Below are 23,959 nucleotides of genomic sequence, written 5' to 3' on the forward strand. Positions count from 1 at the left end.
CTTAATTTCTTAAAATTCCATTTTGGCCAGCTCTTCTGGTTTTGGCTTGGATAGAATTTTGAAACCAGGGCACCAGCCTTGAAGTGTTTCAAGGGTTAGATTTTGTTCCATCATCATATCTGACAACTCACTGGGCTTGTGACTATCTAATGCTTAAATTTAATGAAGCTTCAAGCAGGACTAAAGGACAATTTATTTTTTCATGTTTTCTGTATCTACTTCTTCCTAGACCTAGGAAACCTCATTTAATCCTAGTTCTTTCCTCAGCTTAATTAAGTGAAATTCTGTAGAGTGCAAAAGGGCCCCGCATCTTTGCCTTTTCTCTCTTCCGCTCAGTCTTCTCCTAGATCATCTCATGGATGGACAAATCCATGGGAAATGAGCAGGAAGCAACAGAGATCTGGAAGGTTCATCCTTGAGCAATCATTTCAGGACAACAGAGCTTTAGGTCATTTTTCCTTATCATTAGATAGAGAGATCATCTCTCTATGTCTAAAGCCAAGCCATGGCAGCAGAAGGGCAGGATTATGTTTGCAGTCCATTTGGCAGATGTTGTGCTTAAAAAATCCTGTAGCTCAATACATCTGTGGTTAAACCAGAGATGCAAACAGAGAGGTGTTACCTCCCAAACCAGGGGGGCATTTACAAGAGTAGCTCTCCACGCTGTCCACGCAGGTTCCACTGCCACAGGGGTTTGATTTGCAGTCCCTGATGTCTTCCTGGCAGAATTCTCCATCAAATCCATTTGGACACAAGCACAGGTATTCACCAAGGCCTGGAGGGTATTTGATATTGGTGACACATGTGCCACCATTGAGGCAGCTGCAGGGCTTCACTCCAACCTGGGGAAGGCAAAAGGAATTGTGGTAAGATTCCTGTGAGTAATCATGGCTGGGAGGTGTGTTGTTACCCTTTGGGAAAGGAGAGATTTGCACTACAAACATGTTATCCAGTATTATGGAAACTTATTTCTAACCAATTTCCTTTGTCTAGATAGATGGTCTTATGCTCACTGTACTTATTTATTTGACTGAGAGCCTGACTTCAAAGGGATTTCTTTTTTCATCATTTAGGGGCACATTCTGACTTCTTATAAGGAAAAAAACCCAACCTTATTTGCTATAACAGCAGATTTCACATCGTATCTGAAGGCAGAATTTGTTCCTTATTCTTCAAAGAAGAAAGGAAAAATCTTTTCTCTTTGCCTGCCTTCCCACCTTTCTCTTTCACATTACAAATGGCTCCCAGGCAGGAACATGACTGTGGCATTCCTTATCTGGTCCTTCTCTTCAGGGAAGGGAGATCCATGGTTGTATTTTACGTATGTACAAGAGCTGCATTTCTACAGATTCAAAGCTCTGCATTATCTCCCCCAGATAACACGGGTCTAGTTTGAAATATTTCCATTAAAGCCATATCTAGGCTCCAGTTTCCCCTCTGCTGTGTGGGTTCAGCAGATTGGTATTCTGTGGTTTGAATGAGTAAAAATAGGAATCTCTAGGAATAAAAATCTTTTCTTCATAAAACTGTTCTTATGTCAAGAGTCTGCATCCTGCTTTATTAGCTCATCCGATCAGAGGATTAATGTTAGCCTATACAATAAAGACAAAGCCATGCACAAGCTCTGCCAAGAAACTTAGATTGTGGAGTAATGACATAAGAGCAAGACACCCTCTAAAAATATCATTGAGAATGAGTTATAATCTCCCTTTTATAGCTAAAGCCTGGTCTTTTATGTTATATGCTTTTTTTGTGCAATCCAGATGCAGAATGTGAATTTTAAAGCAGATTAATGAACCATTAAAAGGCTCTGCAAGAATGTTCTTTCAAACAGCAATCAATAGCACTCTCTCTTCTTCCCTGTATATATAGTTTCTATGTTCTCAGAGATATTTATTCCATTAGTTGATCATTATTTCTGTGCTGGATATTATACACTTATGAGGAAATAGCTGAAGCCTTGTTTTTCAAGACAGTAACAAATTATTAGCAATGATGACAATTGCACAATTGCGTTGACATGACAAACAGGTTTGTTTTGTTTTTCCTTTAAAGTATTCTTTCCCTTACCTCAATAGAGTATCTGCTCTGTGCATTGCACTCATCTGACACAGTGAATTCAAACGTCTGTGTTTCTTCTGAATCAACTTTCCAGAGGAGAAGGCCAGCAGGAGAGAGCCTGGCATCCCGTGGCCCAGCCTCCAAGATGAATAGCACAGCTGACCCTTCTGGATCCATTGCTATTAGCTGGTAAACAAAATTCTCACCAATAAATGTCAGCAGCTGGCTGGAGGGGGCCTGGAACACAGGAGGCAGGTTGTCTAAACAGCAAAAATGAAACCATAATTACATAAACTCTGGTTTCTCCCACGTAAAGATTCTCAGAGTGGGTCTTTGAAGGAATGCTCTCAAAGAAAACATACAGACCATACCTAGAGGCTAATGAAGGAAGGGATTTGGGTGTAGAGGCAGCAAATAGCTTTACCAAAAGAACACCTTCTTCCTCCCCCTTTTTTTGTGCCCTATGCTGAATTTTTGTCCCATCCTGCACTTTGGTTAATTTTGATGTGCTATCTGATATATAGGAGTAAATAATGTATGATTTCTATAACCTTCCCCTAGTCCTGATTCTTCCTAGAACTGTAATTAACTATATTTCTTATACTTACATATATAATCTACCTACCAGGCATCCATTTAAACATAAGCAAAATAAATCTCAAAATGCTGAATGCCAAATGCATTGGGTGGGCAACTCAGAAGGAAAAATAAATTGTAACTCCTCCATTGAGTAAGCTCTCCTGCCTTTACCCATGAGGAGTAATTAAACAAGCAGTTTCAGTGAATTCAGTTGGACATTTATCAGGAACAAAGGTCTTTTCAGTGCCAGCAGAGATACATCAGTGATGCTGAGACTGTCCATCCCCAGTGACAGTGGTGTGTATCATGTCACCTTTGGCACTGTTATTTCTAGGGTTGCTGTTTGCATTCAGTATTTCCTTAATGAAGATAAAAACCCCTAATTTTACAAGGCTATTCATCAGCAGAAGATAAATGCTACCTGAAGATACTTTCAATGTACATAGGTAAAGAGGACAAGGCAGAGAAAATGATTACATTTTATAATTAGAAACCAAGGAGAAGTAAGATCAGATGAGTACCCTGAGGTGACAGCAGCTCTTTTCAGGGCCAGGAATTTCATCTCCATGTCTTAAGCCTCCTCAGTCTCAAGGCATCTTTCCTTTTTAGCCAGTAGAGCAAATTGACAGGTATTGATATTTAAAGGAATCTTCTCACAAGGTAATTTGACCATAGTTATGTTTAACTTAAAGCACATTTCTAATACCAAGGATTAATTTTGAGCTGTGCTATAACATTATGAACTATATACGTGTTCTCATAAGGACTCCTTGCATTATGCTCATGGGAAATCATCATTAGGGGTTTTTTTTGTGGTGCATATAATTTTTATCCAACTTTGCTTTCCATAGCACGGCTTAGATGATGCAATTATTTAAATATGTGTCTCCTTTATTGCTGCTGTGCTATGAGAGCTTTCTAAAATGCTTGTCCAGCAGATTGTCCTGGCATAACTGTTGAAAGCTTCCATCTATTCATTTACCTTTTATTTCCCAAACACTAAAGCCATGGAGCCCATAAAAGTTGTGCCCAAAGTAATCAATGAAATATTGATGCAGGCTATGCATTTATGGATAAACACAAAGGTGTTAACTGAATGGATGGTAAGTGGAAGTGGTAGGCACAAAATAACATAAAATCAGATGTTCTGAAAGGAGTCTGTGGAGGAGTGCTTCTAATCCTACAGAGATCTGCTTGCCATACAGTAAATATATATACACTCTCCCTATTACTGCAGAACTTTTAAAGAAGTTTTCACACTTTTGAAAACAGGTCTGACAAACCCTTTCTTCTAAATATTTTTAAATTTTGACATCATTTAAAAGTGAACCATGATGTGTTTCAGAGTTCCCAAACCACTTCTTGCTTTATAAATTTCACAATGCATTGCAACAAATGCAGTTTTTACTTTTTAAACCATTTCCTGAATTTTAAAATCAATTTGTCTTGGTATTAGTAATGAGTCTGTCTGTGTAACACTCAGGATCAACTCATCCCTAGGGATGCTGCTGCTCTGGGTCACACAATGGGAGGCCAGGCTGGATGTGGCTCTGAGCACCCTGGTCTAGTGGAAGGTGTCCCTGCCCATGGCAGGGGTGGGACAAGATGGTCTTTGAGGTCCATTTCAAACCCTTCAAAACTTCATCATTCTGTGATTCTGTGACAGAAAGGAGGCAAGTTCTGTGAGTCACAGATAATATCCCTCTTTGGGCTTCAATATTTTTCTGGGGGAAAACACACAGATTTCAAATGTACAGGCTCTCTTTCAGATCTGACTCACACTTAGGCATTGTAACTACACATCCAAGTGATATTCAAAGGGATTTTTAGTTGGCCAGCTTTGGGGATGTTATAAAACCACAAACAAACCAAGCAGACTGGTTCTGTGACTCACATACCTTTCTGTAATGTGTTTGTGTTTACAAAGCCTAAAACGCAGAGAAACTCCTTCTAGAAGGACCACATGGATTTTCATAAAAGCAGCAATATAATCTTTATATTGACCAGATGCAAATGTGCTCAGGTAAGGGAGGAGATGGGCTGTGAGGATAATGCTGCTGGAAACACGGCTCGTCTGTACAGTGTGGGGTGAGCAAAGGTTGTTGTTTACACTGGGCATGTAGCCATGAAAAACTGTGATTTAGTTTTCATCCTTCAGGAGATGCTTCAAAAGGCAGCCTTCTCCATGACCCCTGCCTTGAGGGGCTGCAGAATGAGCTTTGGGTTCTGTGGCAGGGCAGGTAATGAGTGGCTGGTCCCTATCACTTGGACTCCCTGCCAAGCCAAGCTCTGTTAAGAACTTGTTTCAAAGGATTTGGCTCAGTGAAGGGAAGCAATTCTTCCAGGCACCAAAAATATACGCTAGTGTTTTAAAAACAGTATTTTTCCCAAATTGCCTCTTTCAAGATTTATATCTGCACGATGCAGGGTGTATTTAGGGTTCATCACCTTTAGCTGACAGACTTGGGCACTGCATGGGGCACTGGCATATCAAATTTTAATTTTCAGGCATTTTTTTCATTATTAATCTGAGATTTATTAGGTTTCAGGTAGAACAAGATGTACAGTGCATGCAGTGGAGTCTGCATTTCTGATGTACCCAATTATTCCCACTGCAAACAGTCCATGTGCACTGCCCAGGATAGATTCAGGTTAGCTAAGTGGAGGAAGGATATATTTAATAAAGTGAGCCATAAATTCCCAGGTAGGTGCTTCTAAATTCTAGAAAATAAACCCCTGTCTTACTTTCATTAACAGACCAGGTGAACTTAGAAATGTCAGGTTCACAGAGAAGACAGGGGCTTGTAGGGCTTGACTCTCCTTCACCATAGCAAAGTCCATCTATATTGCATGTATTTTCCTGCAAAAAAAAGAAAAAAAATAGGAATAAAAATTAGTGGGAGGTGAAGGAAATGAAAAAAAAAAAGAATAAGAAACATAAGAAATTAGCAATTAATAATTTCTGGATATAAGCAGAAATTCACTTGTCCCTTGAAAAAGCAGCAATTTAAATATTGGTGCTTTCTGCTTACAGTGAGGAAACTGTGGAAGTTTTCCAGTTTCAGCTTGGGATCCTTTTAGCTTTGAATGTTTTAGCTTAGGCAATGGGGTGTTGCTTTGTCATAGATGGATGATGGATGCAACAGAATGTGACTATTTTCCCATTGTCACACTCATGTGGTGTATGTGGTCACCATTCCCAGCTGTGACTGTCAATATGAACATCAGGAATCCGTGAAAGTGAGCTCCATGAGACTCACAAAACCGAGACTAGACAAAAGCTTCATTCAAAATACTGGAATCCCACTCTTCATGAACATTTTCAAGAGCAACACTATAAAAGCAGAATAAAGAAGTGCATTAGAATTTAGGCTTCACGAGGGAGCTGTCGAGAAGAGCTGAGCACATCCACGGGTGGAGCAGAACATCCCAAAATGTTCATCCCTCTCATTTGTGAGGTGATGCTCTGTGGGCACAGCAGCCTTTGGGCTGACCTGCTCCTCTCCCAGCTGGCAGTGTGTGGGTCCCACGTGAGCTGAAGGCACTTGGGTTGTGTAAGGAGGGAACACAGGGACATAATTAACAGCTGGAGTTAACCATGTGTCCCATGGGAAGAGGAGTTAGGCCTTGTAGCCAGTGTTGAGCTACACAGGCAGGTGGGACTTTATCTGACCATGCAGATTCCCAGAAAAACATGGAATACTTCTGGGAACAAGGAGGATGTCCTTACCACAGTGGGACAGTGGGATGGATGAGATACCAAACACATTTTTCATTTTCCTTCCTTTGTTTTTCTGAGACTGATATGTGTCTTGCTACTGACCCTGTGTTTTCTGTCTACTGCTTTACTGGTGTCCCAAACTTCTTTTGCAAACTGCATTAGTCAATATTTTAAATAATAACACTTTAGGGTAATGGGTAAGGTAGAGAAACAAAAAGCATTCTCATAATGGCCACGACATGATAGAACATGACAGACCTCCAGCTTTAAAACCTGGATGTTAATTAGATTTTATTACATTGTTGTTTTCAAGAGCTTGATGCTCTGATGAAAAAAAAAAAAAAAAGAAAGATGCTTTTATATTTTTTTCTGATGTGGTACAGTGTGGTACAGAAAGGGCTCCATAAAAGAACACAGAATGTGAAATGGGCTGATATAAAATGTCCACTAATTGAAACACCTTTTCTGAAAGCAATTTAGGTGTTGCAGAGTAATGTAGAAGGAGTAATTAGACTGTGGTCTGATGCAATTGAAAACCTGGTTCAAATATTCCCTTGAAGCATCCTAGAATGGAAATTGCTATAATCCCTAAGAGAACACCACATTGAGAGACCATATATATTTCTGAGTTTCAAAAACATAAGAATAAGGAAAGCCTTTGACAAAAATCCCTCACCTTAGTTTTAAGTGAAACGATTATTTTAATCTGAAACTAAAATGTTTTTTCCCTCAGTTGGGCTGTGTTGGGTTTCCCTGCCCTTATCTCTCTGAGGGCAGTGATGAAGGGACTTTGAGACATCCAGTCAGGGCCAGAATACCACATAGGCTGATAAAGTAACTTCTATTCACTCACTTGGAAAAAAGGTGAACTTTTCTTTTTAAATTTTGGTAACTGGTATGTGCTTGCAATCAGTGCAGGTTTTAAAACTGTATTTTCTCATTAGCATTAATGAGAACAGTGAATCAAATGAGTTAAGATGTACCTGATTAATGTTCATTTTATAAAAAAGCAGACTAGTGGCCTCCTATTAATTCATACTTGCCTCAGGGCAGGAAAGCAGGATCATCACAATCAAATATCCCACCTAATACCCTCCAAAATTTTTTTGAAGCCCCACTGCAAACCAGATAATTTGCTTAATGCAAATCTCTGGAAAAAAGAGAAGGGAAGACCTTTTTAAGGGATGTTACACCAATGATTCCCCAGGAAAACAGAGAGTTATAGTGCTCTGCAGGCAGTTTCTAACATGTTAGCTGTTTAAAATGTAGCTCTAGACTTTTGGTACGGTTTTGAAACTGTCAAAATACTATATGTTTGTACTTAGCAGTGTTTAATGCAAGCAAGGATGGTTTATGTTCTCTCAAGGGTCTTCTCACATGACAAAAACTGTATAACATGCATCTTTTTGTGCCTCTTGCTAAGGCAGAAAATGGGAATAGAAATGATATACCCTCACCAAACAGGCTGGGAGAGGGAAAATAGCAGAGACACTTCAGAAGAGAAGTTAAGCCTCTCAGGGCAGGCTCCTCACTCTTATTTACTCCCACTAACAGCTGCAAAGGATAAATGCTGCCAGCCATGGGCTTTCCTGAGGTGTTTGTGTGATTAAGGTCCATCATAAAGCATCCATGCTCTATCAGGTGTTCATACCCCACGTAAATATGAAAAAGAAATAAAATATCGTAGATGTGAGGTTGTGAAAGAGAAAAGCAAAGTGTTGGGCTGTGCAGCTGATGTGTGAAATGGGTTTTCCCCTTCCAGAGCAGTTATTACACACGGCACATCAGAGGGAGGGGGAGGGCTAAGGAAGAGATGAACGATCCGTATTAAACCTTTATGATCTTTAAATTACCTTTAATTTACAAAGTCCGGTCGGATGGAATTGGCAGACCTGGCAGACCGCGTCGTACAGGGTCAGCACTCTGGAATTACTGTACTGGAAGCCATCGTTAGTGATCTAAATGATACAAAAATCATCTTTATAAGTAATAATGTTCCATATGGAGACTGTCTGCTCATTGTGGAGCATATACCACTGCCCCCTTGAACTGGATGTGTGCCAGAGAGATAAATTAAACCACTTGTGAGTGGCTCTGCGAGCTAACAAATTGCTTAATGCTCCAAACTAGAAACTCTTCATTAATAACCAAAAGATCTTTAGGCTCAGCTGGCATTCAGCTTTCTGATTGCTATTAGGTTTTATCCTGAAGGTTCTCTTTTTTTTTTTTCTCATACCCTTATGGAAGCTGCACTCAAGTACTACCAGGGGGATTTCAAGGAGTGTGAAACACAATTAACATTTTTGGCTGGAACTCAGAATGACTTTTTTACTAATAGCAAATCAGTAAGTAAAATCCTTGGCCTGAAAGTGGAAAAAAAAGAAAAGAAAAAAAAAGAAGAATGTGTATTATATAGGTTTATTTGAAATTAACTTTATAAAATATGCAAGGGTGGCAGATATGAGAAACAGTCTCGTTTCTGTAGGAAAGTACATTAGAGCAGTCACCTGTCCCACCTCATAATGGGTACATGTGGGTAATTCAGAAAGCCTTGAACATGGCCTTTTTTATATAAGAATGCTTACACAATACAAAAGAGTGGAGTAAATTTATATTTTAATTTTTTCCACAGTTAAAATGAAAAGATACCAGAGAAGTGTGGATAAGTGGTTAGCTTTTGAGAATGCTTTGTGAGGCATCTTGAGTGGTGTGAACCTTAAAGTGCACCCCAAAACCCTGGAGAAGGCCATGCTGTAGACACTGATGAGAACCAGCAGGAAAGCAAAGCCCTTTTCTCAGGTAATATTCAAGTTTTTTCTTCTCACAGTCAAAATAAAGCTGGTGTTTAGCAAATCTAACAGGGTTTGCTTTGGATTCATCTGGTACCCCTGTGTTTTCTTACTATTAAAAAAACAATCCCCAGCCCTCCTCCATCTCTCCTGAGACAACAAAGCTGAAACATCCTCAGTCCCTTTACAGGGGATTTTTACAAGATCGAGGCCATAAAGTTTTTGATCAACCCATAAATTCTTTCAGTTCACAGAAGGAATGTTAAATTTAATTGAACAACGATAAACAGAAGTACAAAGAGCAAAAAATACTAAGTTTCATAAAAAACAGCAATTATCATGAATTGGTTGAAGGTTCATGGAAGATAATAAAGCAGATTCCCCCACAGTGGGACATGGGATGGTTCTCAGCTCAAAATGCACTGTGAGCTGAGTGTTTGTGTCTGCAGAAACCACCACAAGGAGAGGAACAGGCAGTATTCATGGAAATTCACAATTTCAACTTGTGGAAGGGAAATAATGTCTTTGGACTATATAAATTGGTAAAAAATTCAGTATAATTCATTGATTTAATAAAATTCATTGGTTTAAGGAAAATATTAGACTATTGACATATTTGGCTATAGTGTGCAGGTAAAAATGCTTTTGAAATAAATAAAGAATTTCTCCTACAGTTTGAGAAAAAACTGAACAAGCTCTTCACTGAAAGTCTCTGGCAGCAAGACTTCCATTAGTAATTTATTATTCCTAATGCAATTTAAATTTAATTTAATTTCATTATTTTACCAGAATGTCCAATGTTGTCTCAAATACTGGTGGACTAATAATGGGTGAAAAAATGTCTATACAGGGAAAAATATAAAAAGCTGTAAAATTGCACTAATTGTTCTGTCTGAAGTGAGCATTGTGAGTGAAATGTAACTCCTGCAATTTGATTATTTTTTTAATCTGTATTTTTTTTTTCCTCCATTCTATTATAAACATCTATTTTGGTTTCTTTTTAGAATTGAGCTGGTTTATAGCTATTTTAATTGCTTTTTCATTAGTCATCTTAGTGATGTGGAACAAACAGTTTGATGAGAATTAAGCTGAGCAAACCTCAAATTTGTTTGGACCTTAAGAGGCAAAAACCCACTTAGAGTTGGGCCTTGTTTGCTTGGGCAAAGGAATCATCTGGAAAGAAGGAGCTGCTTCTGTATAAGTGCAAATGATTTCAGGAGCTCTGCTGCTTCTGCCTCATGTTTTTCATCAATCATGAAATGATCTTGGCTATTGGCATCATTCTACCTAGACTTTGTATGAAAGTTTCTAAAAAAACAAAAGGAAGGGTGTGAAACTGTGCTGAGTTCAAATTCAGTTTTCGCCTTGCTGAATTTTTTGTGATTTTAGACGAAATGCAGCAACAACAACTTAATGAAAAGGATGAGAGCTGCTTCCCAAATTAGATAAGTGCCTGCCAAGCTCTGTCACCTCTTCACCCAGGCATCTGCCTGGACAGCTCAAGTCATCTGCTGCCCAAGCATGGGTTTGTATTTTGATATCTCAATTAATTAAGCCAAACACCCTGGTGTAGCCACATGTACTTTCTTATCTGCATTCGGCAGCATGTCATGGAAACAATGGGCAAAATCTGAAACATGAATACAAGAGGAGATTAAATGAAAGAGCACTGAGAAGAGCTCCTGCTCCCCCAGTGCTGGCAGTGAAAAAAGCTGTAGTGGAATTTTCCTGATTCCTTTGATATTTGATTTAGGAAGCAGGAGAGATTCAGAAAATATTGAACAGTGACATTTCCAGAAAGAATTGTGTTGACTTTTGGTTCTGAAAAATCCTTTAGCCATGTTTTGAAAAGTAGATACATAGATACATAACCCAGATCATCAATAAGTCTTATGAGCTGCAATAAGTCTTAAGAGGAATTTTCTGGAACGTGAATCTTTGAACACCTGTGGAATTAATTGAAAGTAATTTTTTATCTTGAAAAGCTCCATGATTTTGTTCTCTGTGCTGCCATGCAAGGCCAGCTGCCTTTGAAACTGAGCACTGGGCTCTGCCTTCCCAATTTGCTCATCAAAAGGTCCACAGGACTACCAGATTCACGTGCAGACTGAGATGATTTAATTGAGCATTCGCTGTGTAGCCGCCAGCCTGGTTCCTCTGCAGGGCCTGAAGGAGAGGGAAAGGGCAGAAAGCTTACAGGTGCAGAGGTTTTCTGGAGCTTTAGTGCATGGAAAGAGTTTTTGTAGCTGTTTGTGAGGGGAAGGAATCAGAACAATTGTACAGACAGGGCTGAAAGGAGGCACAATCAGAATAGTAATAGACCTGTGCTGTGAGGACAATGTCCTGGGAATGCTGGAGAAATCTTCCTGTGCTCATACCAGGATTTTAGCTGTCCTCTTGGGCCAGGAACGCCCAGGGTGCCTCCCTCTCAGATCCTTCCACTGTAAGGCAGCATTTTATCTCACAGCTGGCAGAGTTCAATGCCTTTTTTGAGAAATTTGGAGCCCTGAGCAGAAGACCTTCCCTCCTGGTTCTGCCCTGGTGTGTGACACAAGGAAGGTCCAAGGCCCACCCCAGCTGCAAACAGTCAGGTTCTACACTCACAGGGTTATACCCTAATGTCCTAAACTCCCAAATCCTTATCTTTTTGAAATAAATGGCTGACTAGAAGTGCTCTGCCAAACATCCTTCTGTTTCCCCCAGGCCAGTGGCAGCACGTGTTCCCAGCTGGGGTGCAGGCAGCTGCAGGGTGCAGGACAAGCAGTAACACTGTGGTGAGGGGAGTGTTTTACATGTTTCATTTTGCATGATGCAATTTTCAGGGCACATCTGCAGTCTCCCTACAATGGCAATATATTCTTCTCAGCTTCAGAGCTTTTAAAAGATCTCAGTCTTGTGAAAAACATCTGATCTGCAGGAAATAACCATCCAGGCCGAGAGCGAGACCGAGGGCAGCAGGCTTGCAGGGTGGGGAAGGCGCTGATTTCCTGGGGATATTTAGAAAATAAGATACCATTTTGTCAACCAAAGGGGCTAAAACTGCAGCAGAGAACCCAAAACAAGCAGATTCTGCACTTGCTCCTTCCTGCAGCCATTCAGACCTTGACTGTGACATCCCAGCTGAAGCCTGCCCAGGAGCCAGCCCGTGCCCTTCTCCTGCACCCTGCACATCCAGGGAGTCAAAGCTTTCTGACACTTGCTGCCTAATCAGGAGCCTGAGCTGGGGTTTTCAGGAATGCAACAGTAATGATTAAAAATTGATTAGCACAACTGCATCAATCTCAGGTGATTACCTCTAGAAGTGGTTGTAATTTGCACTTTTGGATTGGCTACAGAGACACCTGGGTTTAGCTCATTGTTTTGGTTGGTGGGGTGTTGTTTTTTTTCTCTGCTTGACGTTACTGTGAGTATTTCTACAGGCATTTTAATTTCTGAAAGAAAGCAAATTGTGCTTTGCATTTTAATTTACCATGACAACTGATTTTCTCTTTCTAAAACGTTTCTTAGAAACAATAAAATTCCTACTTTCACTTGCCATCTTGCGAACGGCTCGTCACCGGCCACAAAGTGCACAGCCTCTGTGATGTTCAGGAGTGGGATCTGGCAGTCAACAGCCTCAGAGCTCAGAAAATCTGCTTTTGTGCTTTCTTGTTCTCTTGATATCCATTTGCCATCGAGATGCTACAGTAAAACAGAGGGAGAGTGCAGAAACTGAAGGCTCATAAAGAGATTCTGGTTGTCAATGTATGTTTATATTTCTAATCAATAATATAAGGCATTCCTAGGTGGTTTATTTAAAAGGAAACATGTTGTTATTATAGCTACAGTAAAGGGGAAGCCATGCTTAGCTAGGCATGCAGGTGGTCTATTGATTTAGGAAGTGCTGTGCTCTGCACTTGGGATGAGCAGCTGGGATGAGATAGGGTGATGTAATCGAGTAACTTTGTGCTTCCTCCTGGAGCTCAGCAGCCAGCTTGTGGCTCCTTGAAGGTGATGTCAGCTGTTCCTCCAGATCAGCTGCACAAAACATTCCAACTTGGTAAGAGCCTGTGGAGCCCTAAGGGGACACAGCAAATCTCAGATGTGACTTGTGAGCATGCCTGCACAGACTGGGAGTCAGGCTGAGTGTCTGCTCTGAGGTGGATTTATGGGTTTAATCAAACATTTCACATCTGAGGGTGCTGATCCACCAAATAACTCAGTTGCAGCATTGCCTGTGTATAGTTGTTTATGATAAAATTACAGTGCTAGCATAAGAGATGGGTTTGATGCTCATTAAAACATCTGATTTGGTGTTGAAGTATGACTAAGAAAATTAAAATAAGAGCCTCTGTAACCGTGCTGAGGAAACCCTATATTCATCACAAAGTGTAGCATTTAAATTTGTTTAGGAAAACAACCAAATGTAGTGATTCCAGATGTAAAAAATGAGAAATAATGCAATTTCTGGCTTCAATGGACTACAGAGCAGCTGAAACAAACAGGAGTCAAACAAAACTCCACAGAGATAATGAGCAAGAACTCATAGCTGTGCATTTCCAGGGAACCAGTCCTGGAAAAGTCTGAGCCTCCTCAGCTCCCCTCACCATTGGCATTGGGCTTGGAAGGTACTTGTAACCTGCTGAAGCAGTGAGGGAAGATAGCACAGATCAAAGATTTCTATATAAACATGTCAAAGTTTGACTGTATCATCAATATTTTAGGAGCCAAGAGGAGGCTGCTTACGATTAACCTGGTGAGGTGGCAGTGCAGGTTGGGAGACTCCTTGAATCCCAGGCCGAACACCCGGATCCTGCTGCAGTCCAAGGCACGGACGTCACAGAGGCCCCCGTTCTCCAAGGCCCTGATTTCCAAAGCTTGCTCTGCAAATGTGAGAGAGACACAAAGCTTCAGAGAGCAGCACTTACACGCTGTTCCGTTCTGCTTCATCAGAGATTTTGTTGTAGTTGCTCCTGGGTGTTGTGGTTTAATACTTTTCCTTAGGGTCTTCCTTGCCTCCCTGTGGATTTCTTTTGAACAGAGAAACAGCAGTTGTCAGAAGGGGAAGAAGCAAACCTCCATTAAATATTGTCCTGTGCAGCCAGTGCTGCAAGATGTATTAGTGAGTGTCAGGGCTCCTGAATCAATTCACTGAGGCTGTGGCTTTGTGTTAAAAGGTCTCCAGGGGTAAAACTTCTGTTGACCTAAGTATCCAGAGGTAATACATCTGCTGAGCCAGGTGAGAGGGGTAATACATCTGCTGACCCAGGCAACAGGATGGGAGCACAGCTGAGAGGACAAGGCCTCATCCCATAGCATAGAGAAACAAGGGAAGAAGAGATGACCATGCCACCAGCATCCCTGGAGTGTTAAAAAGCAGGGTAAAAGCCAGCCCTATGTTTTTGTTCTTTGTTTGTTTGTTTGTTTTTTCCCCTAATGTTTTGGTGGCAGTAAAAGGGTCCTCAAAGTGAAGCTTTCTTGTGAGGGTTAAATTTTTAATGGTAGCACTCAGCTCTGCACTGTGTCAGCACAAAGGTCATGCACCAGCTAAGTTTCACTTAAGTCCTACATTGAGGCCTTAAGTAGAGCTTAAGAGATGTACTGCCTGTGCTGGCCCCCTTACAAAGCTGGCTTTCCTCCATTACTGTTTTTAAAATGTTTTATGGTTCTCAGGTTAAGTTTCATTTGGGTTCTGTTCTACTTTGGGTACTCACCTTTTAAAATTGCTCATTACTTTCACATTGGGGTTATTTCTACAGAGGGAAAACACAAGTCCATTGGATGCCAGAATTCACATCTTTAATTAAGAAAAATGATAGTTTGGTAGATATTTGCATCAGCTCTTGAGTAGCACAGCACTCAGAATGGCTTCATACATCAAAAATAGCAGTAGGTCAGGGTCATGGCTACGTATTTTCTGTTATAGTATTTGTAGATCTAGTGGTCAGGAGAAGCCACTATGATGATAAGTGACACAAAGCAGAACATTTTCTTCTTGTCTCCTGAACAACACTTAATAGCAGGGGCATGGCCAGGAGCCCTGGGAGGGATGCTGCTCACCAGCAGAATCACAGTTGTTATCCCTGCTTGGCTTCCTCTTCCCTGCCCCATCACCACTGCTCTGGCAGAGCAATATTGCCCATCAGTTTTCTCTGAGCTGGAGCTTGGCTAAAACAGAAGCTCTCCATCACCTAATATTTTAATGGTACCTTAGTTCAGCTCTGATTTGAGGGGCAAAATGCCCTGAGCATTTTGATAACCTTCCCCAGCACCTCACTGTTCCTTTAGGGCTCTGCCATTTGGGCTGTAATTAGGAAAAATGCTGTTTAAACACTGCCATCCCATGAGATTGCAGCCTGTAACAACAGAGCTGCATGACTCATGTTTTTCCAGAGAAAAGGAAGGCAACACAGACATAAAAAAGAATGAAAATACTTTTTTTCCCCACACTTCTGAAGTGCTTTTAGCTGTTCTTTCATTTTTTTTTTTTAATTGATTTTATTGCAGCAGTATTACTAACACTGCTGGACACTTTGCAATATTTACAAGAAGAGAAATCGTTTACAGCTTATCAGCTTTCATCAGTTACTGGTGGATTCCTGTAATGTACAAAGCTATTAGTCAGATGTGGTGACTGGTTTTGATAAATTGCCTTCTTCTGTGGTTAGTGCATAAAAATAAAAAAAAAAATAAGGAAAAAAGCTTCATTATGTTTTTCATGAGATTTTAATAGTTAGCCCCACTAGTACTGAGGTAGCTTGAATTGCATTAATGTGTTCATTACCACTGCAGATTTTCAGGCTTCTGTGGCTGAAGTAGAATCTCAGAAACTGGGAAGGAGTGAGGCACAGGAATGTGCTCCTGCAGCCCTTCCTGTTCCACAAAAGCACTCTCAGCTCAGTGGCTTGTTGATTAAACCCCTGCACTTCCCCCAGGGCTTCCTTACATCTTTATGACCACACTCCAGAGTCAGGGTCAGGGCAAGATTACCCAGCCCCTGTGCTTTGCCCAGTGACTTACAGTATCAGCTCAGCATTTTGTATTTATTTCCCTCAAACCATTCTGTACACACTTGTTAGGGTTTAACCCCAGCCAGGAGCTGAGTATCACACAGGCACGTGTTCATTGCCCCTCCTGGCAGGATCAGGGAGAAAATCAAAAGGGAGACAGTGAGAAAATGTGTGAGTTGAGTTAAGGGCAGTTTAATGAGAGAGAAAAGGAAGACAATACAGGAAAGATAAAAATAATGGTAAAATATTTAGAGTATACAGCTGATGTACAATGCAGTTGCTCAGCACTTTCCAAGAGATGTCCAGTCAGTACCTGAGCAGTGATCCCTGGCCAGCTTTCCCTCCAGTTTATGTACTGAGAGTGATGCCACATGGAATGGAATATCCCTTTGATCAGTGGGGGTCAGCTGTTCTGCTGGTGTCCCCTCCCACCTTGCTGGGAGGGCATGAGGACCTGGAAAGTCCTCTCCTTACTATAAACACTACTTGGCAACAACTAAAACCATCAGTGTCTTACCAGCTTTAAGTCTGATGGAAAATAAAAGTAATTATAATGTCTCTTTTTAAAAGAAATGGGTACTAGAGTTCAGCCTTTAGATCTCAGTTTAGGCAGTACATAAATATTGACAAGAGTTGCTTTTTTTTATCTGTTTTTTTAAGTGCCACATGTAATGGGTGTAGGAATTTTAAGAATTTTAGGCATTTGGTTTTAATGAGGGTTTCTGTCTGTCCTCCCCTCTGCCTTCAAGTGTTGCACATTAGCCAGTTTCAACCAAACAAGGGAGAGGAAATCTCCCTGCCATTGCCTTTGGAAAAGTCTCCTGGCAGCTGGGCACTCAAACATCCTGACCCTGTTCTTGCTGGGGATACCTCTGTGGTAGCAGAGGGGTGGTTGTAAGTCCAGGGAAGTGCTGGCATCAGAAGGAAATGTTGGAGAGCCTGAAAAACCTCAGCAAAAGAGCTGCAAGTAGTTCAGCTGGAGACTGGAGGGAAGAAGGATGGGTGCAATAAAAAGAGCTGGGAAACATCACAAAGGTGAGAGTGAGGGCAAAAGTGCAGATATGAAGAGAAAGTGGAGGTTGTGGAGGCCTGGGATGGATGTCTGATGTCTGCAGAGGGGCAAGTTAGAGAGGAGAGAAATCTGTAGGTAATTAGGCAGTTCCTGGAAGGAGCTTGCAAAAAGTATGATATATTTGAACATTAATAATTCATGTTTAGGGAGTGTGAATGTCAAAATACAACAAAATCCAGGGCAGAACATCATCCTTCCTTTCTCTGTATGGCCTATAGGCCAAAAATGTACTTTGACTCTTACTAGTAGATAAAAATCCTGAAGCTCAGGGTGGCACCTGGGCTCAGATGTGTGACAGGGTGCAGCACTTATGGAGGAGGATTCCAGGAGCTGTGTGTTCACATCCACTGGCAAGGACATCCCACTGCATTTCCAGTGCCCAGTCTGTACACACTGCAAGTAAATGCAAAGAAATGCACCTGTCACCTGGCAGATTGGGACAGTGATCAACAGCAGGAAATGGTGAGGAAAAAAGTAAAAAAGTCTTGTTTTAATGAAATTGTCTTGAGATAAAATGGGGAGAAGGGTCTGGAGTTGAAGGTGGAAATCAAAAAGGCATCCAGGCCTCAGGTGACAGAATAAAGGATTTTTCCTGTTTGGTTTTCAATGCTTGTGCTGTGCCCCCCTCAAGGCACAACACATCCCCTGCCTTCCCTTCCTTCTCCTCCCATCTCCAGTAGGAATTTCCAGAAAAGAGCAGTAAATTCAGAGTTGCTGACAGTGTGGTTTCATTCTGTAATCATTTACATGAATCAAACCTGACAAGGAGCATGGGCTAAATAATAGACTGAAACCCCCCACATAAATACATGGTTGGTTTTGCAGGTATTTTTTACAGTGTATTATGTAAATAATATGCACACTCGTAGAAGTAAAATGAAGACAGTTGACACAAAATCAAGAATATTGCAAAACTACACTTATTGAAGTCTTACTGATGGATAGAAATGGTTCATGTTGGATTTACACATTTGATTAGAAAAGTATCCCAGCACAAATAAACTTTCTTCTGCAATGTTTGAAAACTACACATGAGCTTTGGGCTGGAGCAGCAAACCTGAAATTGAAACCAGCAAGAATTTTGTTTGAATAAAGAGAAGGAAAGGAACTGCCCTGCTTTTCTTAAAAAAGGGGAAGATAAATAAGCAGTCTAAGCCATGAACAGCAAACCAAGAATCAGATCATAAGTGCTGGATTGGGTTAAATCTTTGCTGAAGTGTGAAAGTAAATGGCACATGAGGCCCAGCTGCCCCTTCCTTGGAATCAGGTGGCTGATTGAAAAACTTTCCATGTCAGAGCTTTCTGGTGTGGATGTGGAGCTCCAGCTACCATAGGTATCAGAGCAAATTGATGCTTAATTATCTCTACAGCTTGGACAGAGCAAGTCTGAGTCTGCCTCCATTCAAATGTTTGCATAAATAATGTATTTTTTTTTTTTTTTGTATATAATGTTATTTTGTTAATCCCAGACACAATCATCAAATGCATTATCCTGGAACTTGTGCTGTCCATGACCCAAAGCTCATTTTATAATCCTCCCTAAAAAAAATCTGTCAGCAGCCATTTGCTCTTTGCCAGAAGTCTTGCACGTCAGTGACCTCCCTGGTTTCTAAATGAAAACTGTTTTTTATTCCTGCTTCCAAACCCAGGTGTCAGAGGATCAGAGCAGCTGAAGGAGCTGGGGGTGTTCAGTCTGGAGAAAAGGAGGCTCATCATGGGGATGATCTCTCTACAGCCCCCAGAAAGGAGGTTGTGGGTTGGTCTCTTCTCCCAACTAGTAAGTGACAGGACAAGAGAAAACAGACTCAAATTGCAGCAGGGGAGGTTTAGATGGGATATTATGAAAACTTTCTGCACTGAAAGGGTGGCCAAGCACTGGAAAGGGCTTCCCAGGGAAGTGGTGGACTCACTATCCCTGGGGGGATTTAAAAACTGTGTAGATGTGGCACCTGGGGGCATGGTTTAGTGCTGGGCTTGGAATTGCTGGATTAATGGTAAGACTCACCAACCTTAGGGATTTTTTCCAACATGAACAGCTCTGTTTCCATAGTACCAAACTCTAGATTGATGACCTTTGGCTGGCATGGAGTGAATCTGGTTTTCTGCTTTGAGAGTCCCTGGTATCCAGCATGGATAGACAGAAATGAGCCCTGGGAGAGTGTGGGGGAAAAGCATTTTGCAAGAACTCCCTGCATGTGAGAAATGGCCTGGCTCAATTTCACACTGAAAGCATCCATGTGCTGCAACAATATGGTAGATTATTTTTTGCTTTAGAAATCTCGCTATGACATTTGAGTTTTATTCAATCCTTCTATTTTTAAAAGGCTTGCTAGCAATGTACTTCAGCAATAGAAAAGAAGAGGATTCTGCTGTTGACTACAGAATATTTCCTTTTCCAGATGGACTGGAGAGGTGACCTCAGGTAAGGTTCTTGTTGTACATCCATGGTTCTCACTGGCACAGCAAAGCAGGTCTCAGTTACTGTCCCTCAATGGCACTTTAGGGCAGAACCCTTGGCAGCATCTTGAGGCTCCTTGTGAGTGTGTGCAGTGATGCCACTAAAGGGATTTGGGTCATCATGGTGTCATCTTGGTCCTTATGTCCACTCTCGTGCCCAATTAGTTTGTTTTAGTAATTTTCCTATGTTTAAAGTTACTGAATTAGATTAAATCTGGTTATTACAGTCAGGGTTTTGTTTATAGTTTGTTGAATGTTCTGTATCTAGTGGATTGTGGGCTCTTCACACAACATAAAATATTATATAAAGGCCTTAAAAGCTTGCTCTAAATTTTTTGGCTTTGGTCAGTTTACATCAGACTTTTGAATGGTTTGCAAGTTTTAATTCTGGTTTCTAAACTGTTGTGAATTTGTTTTTTATCTTGTATGTGCATTGTGAGTATTTAAAGAAGGAAGTTGTTTTTTCAAGGCTTTTTCTTTTCTTTTGGATTTAACAAGATTTAAGGCTGAAATTTCCTGTGGTACCTGCAAACAGCCTGATGTAAAAACGTTGTAGGTGTGCTCCTGGGATGTCTGGCTTTGGTCAGTTTGAATCACACCTATAATTTTGTAAACTTTTCTAGCAACTTGATTCTATGTTCTTTGGAAAATGGTTTTGTTTAGCTACATGTTTCACTGGACTGTTTTCACTAGTTTGCAGTAAAGAAAATAAACCAATCTGCAGAAAACACTAATCTCCCTGATCTGGTTTGCAGGAATAGTATGGATCACTGAACATTCAACCTTCTTTGCCCCTTATCACAAGGATTTGATATCCTTTTAAAATTAATTTTCTATTGGCTTTGTAACTATAAAGCTAATTGTCCTCTTCCTGCTCAGCCAGCTCTGTGCCTCAAATGGAAAGAACTGGGACTTAAACCAGTAATTTAAAGCTGGTATTGATGTTTTCCTTCTCAGATGCTTGTTTATTACATCTGCACCAGGAAAAAACTAAAGTAAAATTGCTATGAAAATAAGAAAGGCTTCAAAACTAGCAAGATGTTCCCAATTCCTGAGAATTGCCCACAAATATGTTTTGTGTGACTGAGAAAAATGATTCTCTGAGCAGAGTATGTGGGTGTCAGTGAGAATGCATCAGTGGTTGTTAAAGTTCATGCTTTTTTACTCTTTTCATTCTAAACTATTTTTTCTTTTGTAAATTTTGTAGTTCTTACTGAAACTTTTGTGGTTGGAGGTATTCATTCCTCTAAAAGGACAAGAGTGTGATTTGCAAAAGGTGACAAGTCCTATGTTCAAAAATCTGACAAGTAATCTCAAAGCTTGATATTTAATCGTTATACCTTTTAAAATTATGTCTGCTAATACTGGCTCTGATTTTAGCCTGAGGAGGATGTATTTGTGTAAATTCTTATGGCCCAGACCTGAAGATGCTAGAGAATCATTTTCTTCCTATAGGATGCTGCAAGTCTCATCCAACCTGTCTGTGAACACTTCCAGGAATGGGAGATCCACTGATTTTCTGGGCAACCTGTGCCAGGCCCTCAGTGATGATGAGGACCACTCCACTCTAGATAGCTGGGAGAATGAAAGTATGTTTTGTAAATGAACATTTAAAAGATATTTTATCCCATTTTTCCTTCAGTATTAAATCATAAATTGTTTTAACTAGGAAAAAGCTGACTAACTGAACCCAATGTAATCTTGAATTGAATAATATGCATCTTCATATTTATTCTTTATCTACTTTCCAATATTATTCAGTAAGCTGAGACAAAAAAATCATTGTAAGTGGAGATAACAGGTCTCAAAAGAAAAGTTTTCATTTTCAAGTTGTATAGAACCTCTTTTATGGAAATAAGAATATATCCTTAATATCTTCAAGCCCAGTGTAAAGAACACAGTCCCAGTGGGATGGGAGCTGTGTATGAAAGTGTGGTTTATGCTGCAATGGTACAGAGAGATCTGCTTGAAACATTCCCTGCTGTACAGAATTCACTACTGAAGAAAAATGTATTTGATAGAAACAGATGCCCCAGCTTCTAAACTTCACTACAAGAACACTGCCTCACACCCATCAGTTGTTGAGAGAGCTGGAGACATGAGAGGGAACGGGGAGGCCACAGGCAGTGGAAAGTTTCAAACCTCCCTCAGTTGGATAGACAGGAAAATTCAATATTGTGGAATGTAAAAGTCAACAATTAGTATGAGGAAAAAGGGAAAAATAAAAGAACATTTGTGAAAAAGAGATCTGATTTTTGTTTTGATAGTGTAACTTCATCAAAGTGATAGGAACTGTGACTTTGTTATTATTGTGTCCACCAAAGTCAATGGAATTGTTATAACAAAGAGTAGCATTAAGCCCAATGACTAACTATTTGAAAAGGAGAAGGACTTTTTAAGGAATAAAGCAATTTAACATTTTTTTATAGCAATTGTGAGAAAAATTTAAAACAGTAAGCATGGTTTTTGCTGTTCTCACAAGCACATTTGACTCATGAATTTTGAAAAATCAATGGAATTGCTTAAGTGTACTGCATCCTCTCTGCCACAGAATATGTTTTGGCATATTAGCAAAAAGCTTGCTTGTTTTTTCTTTGTTTACTAACCCAAACAATTTGAAAAATGATCAATTCCTGTGGAAAGGGTCACAGTTTCTGGTAACTCTGTTTCTTGGGGTCCTTGTGGTATTATTAAATGGAATTCTCCCTTGAAGGTCTGGTCACCACAAGCTGGTCCCAGCCTCAGGGAGCACCAGCCTTACACACAGTGAGTTGTATTTTCATTGTAGATATCCTGGGGATTCAGGAAATGGACTATATTTCCTTTGAAAAGTCTAAGATGCATTTTTTATTCTGTATAGCTGGATTTATGCAAGGACAGCATCTATTGAGCCAATACACCCTGATGGCTCCCTCTTCATCACATCAACAAAACACATATTGAAAGTGCCAAAAAGTATTAGTTTACTTGACTTCTTTACAGCCTTTGCATAATCATTATGATCTGGAGTTTAAAGATTGCTGAATTGATTCAAGTGGGAGAAAAGTATTTATTTCAGTCAGTATGCTCCCATACAAAGTCTCCAAAGCAGATTGGAGTTTGATGTAGACAACTGAAATACTCTGCTCCTTTTCACCTGGGGATCCTGAAAAAATTTAAGTATTTTTTTTCAATATCTTCCTCATGCTTTATCTTTGAAAATGAGAATTAAACTTGAAAATAAATCACAATTACATAAACAGTGAGATTTCTATAATATGTGCCTGACCTTGCATTCCTGGTCTGATCAAAACTCTTGAGATTATCCTTCCAAAGGGGAGAGACATTTTCCATTGGAAGACCCAGCCTGAGGAACTGTAATAACTGACCTCATACTTTTTCTCATTATATATATAAATTAAAAAATATTGCCTGCTTTAATTCATATAATTTAATTACAGCACATGAACAGGACCCAAAGCAGACTGCTGATTTCAGGAAGGTCTATATAACCACTCTAAAAATAACAGGGTGTAATCGATGTAGCTGCTGTGGCAGATGGGTCTGGGGGACCTGTGTAGTTGTGGTTCACAGCTCTGAAAATGCAGTTGGGTTCACAGCCACTCTTAATAACACCAATGAAATTTATTGATATGAAAATGGGGTATTTGTAAGTCTGGTAGGTGAGTGTTCCCTTCTCACCACCATTTTTTGCTTGCTTTGATTTCTTTTCTGGTTAATTTTTTTTTCTCCCCAGAACTTTCCACATAGAATTTTAAACTTCAAGTGTCATTACTTCACTGAAACTAATTTGTCCTTATTATTCCTCATTACCTTTTATCTTGTAATTGCTCTTTAGAGCTTCATATAATCTGCATATTACATTGCTCTATGTGTGCATTACTAGTCCTGATTTTTTTTAATAAGCAACATGGTCAATATATACAAATGGTAAGCACCAACCTGATTTGCTATCTGCTGTAATTGGATTCTGCCTTTAATTACAGGTGGTAATGACATTTTAAGCACCTTATACAGGTGTTGTGGGGGGTGGGGGTTATGAAATGTTAAGCAACATTAAGAAATTCTAAGCTTCTGGAGTGCTGCCAAATTTCAGAGGTGCCTTTCAACTCCAAATAGCGATTTTCATGTGAGGATAATTATAGCTCTGGCCACCTGGACTGCTCCTGTTGGAGTCAGGCAGAGCCTGTCTGCAAGCCACACTTCACATCTTCTCTATTTGTGTTTTCATTTAAAATTACTCCAAAAATATTATGGCCTGTATTCTTGAGTCCTAAAAATACTGCAGGGC

The 23,959-nt window shown here is 40.2% G+C and overlaps 1 protein-coding gene across 1 annotated transcript in view; it reads right to left on the reverse strand.

Moving 5' to 3' along the window:
* The window catches only part of LOC107207247 (von Willebrand factor D and EGF domain-containing protein-like), a 192,817-nt gene that overhangs the window by 132,862 nt on the left and 35,996 nt on the right, over window positions 1-23,959 (reverse strand). Inside the window, exons 9-14 of the mRNA XM_033516200.1 lie at window positions 13,876-14,012; window positions 12,676-12,831; window positions 8,215-8,319; window positions 5,386-5,500; window positions 2,071-2,321; window positions 623-842 (exon numbers count right to left, since the gene is read on the reverse strand). Coding sequence (XP_033372091.1) covers window positions 623-842; window positions 2,071-2,321; window positions 5,386-5,500; window positions 8,215-8,319; window positions 12,676-12,831; window positions 13,876-14,012 — 984 coding nt within the window. The remainder of the gene's footprint in view (window positions 1-622; window positions 843-2,070; window positions 2,322-5,385; window positions 5,501-8,214; window positions 8,320-12,675; window positions 12,832-13,875; window positions 14,013-23,959) is intronic.

Source organism: Parus major, chromosome 7 (assembly GCF_001522545.3).
Source record: "Parus major isolate Abel chromosome 7, Parus_major1.1, whole genome shotgun sequence".
NCBI classification, from domain to species: Eukaryota; Metazoa; Chordata; class Aves; order Passeriformes; family Paridae; genus Parus; species Parus major.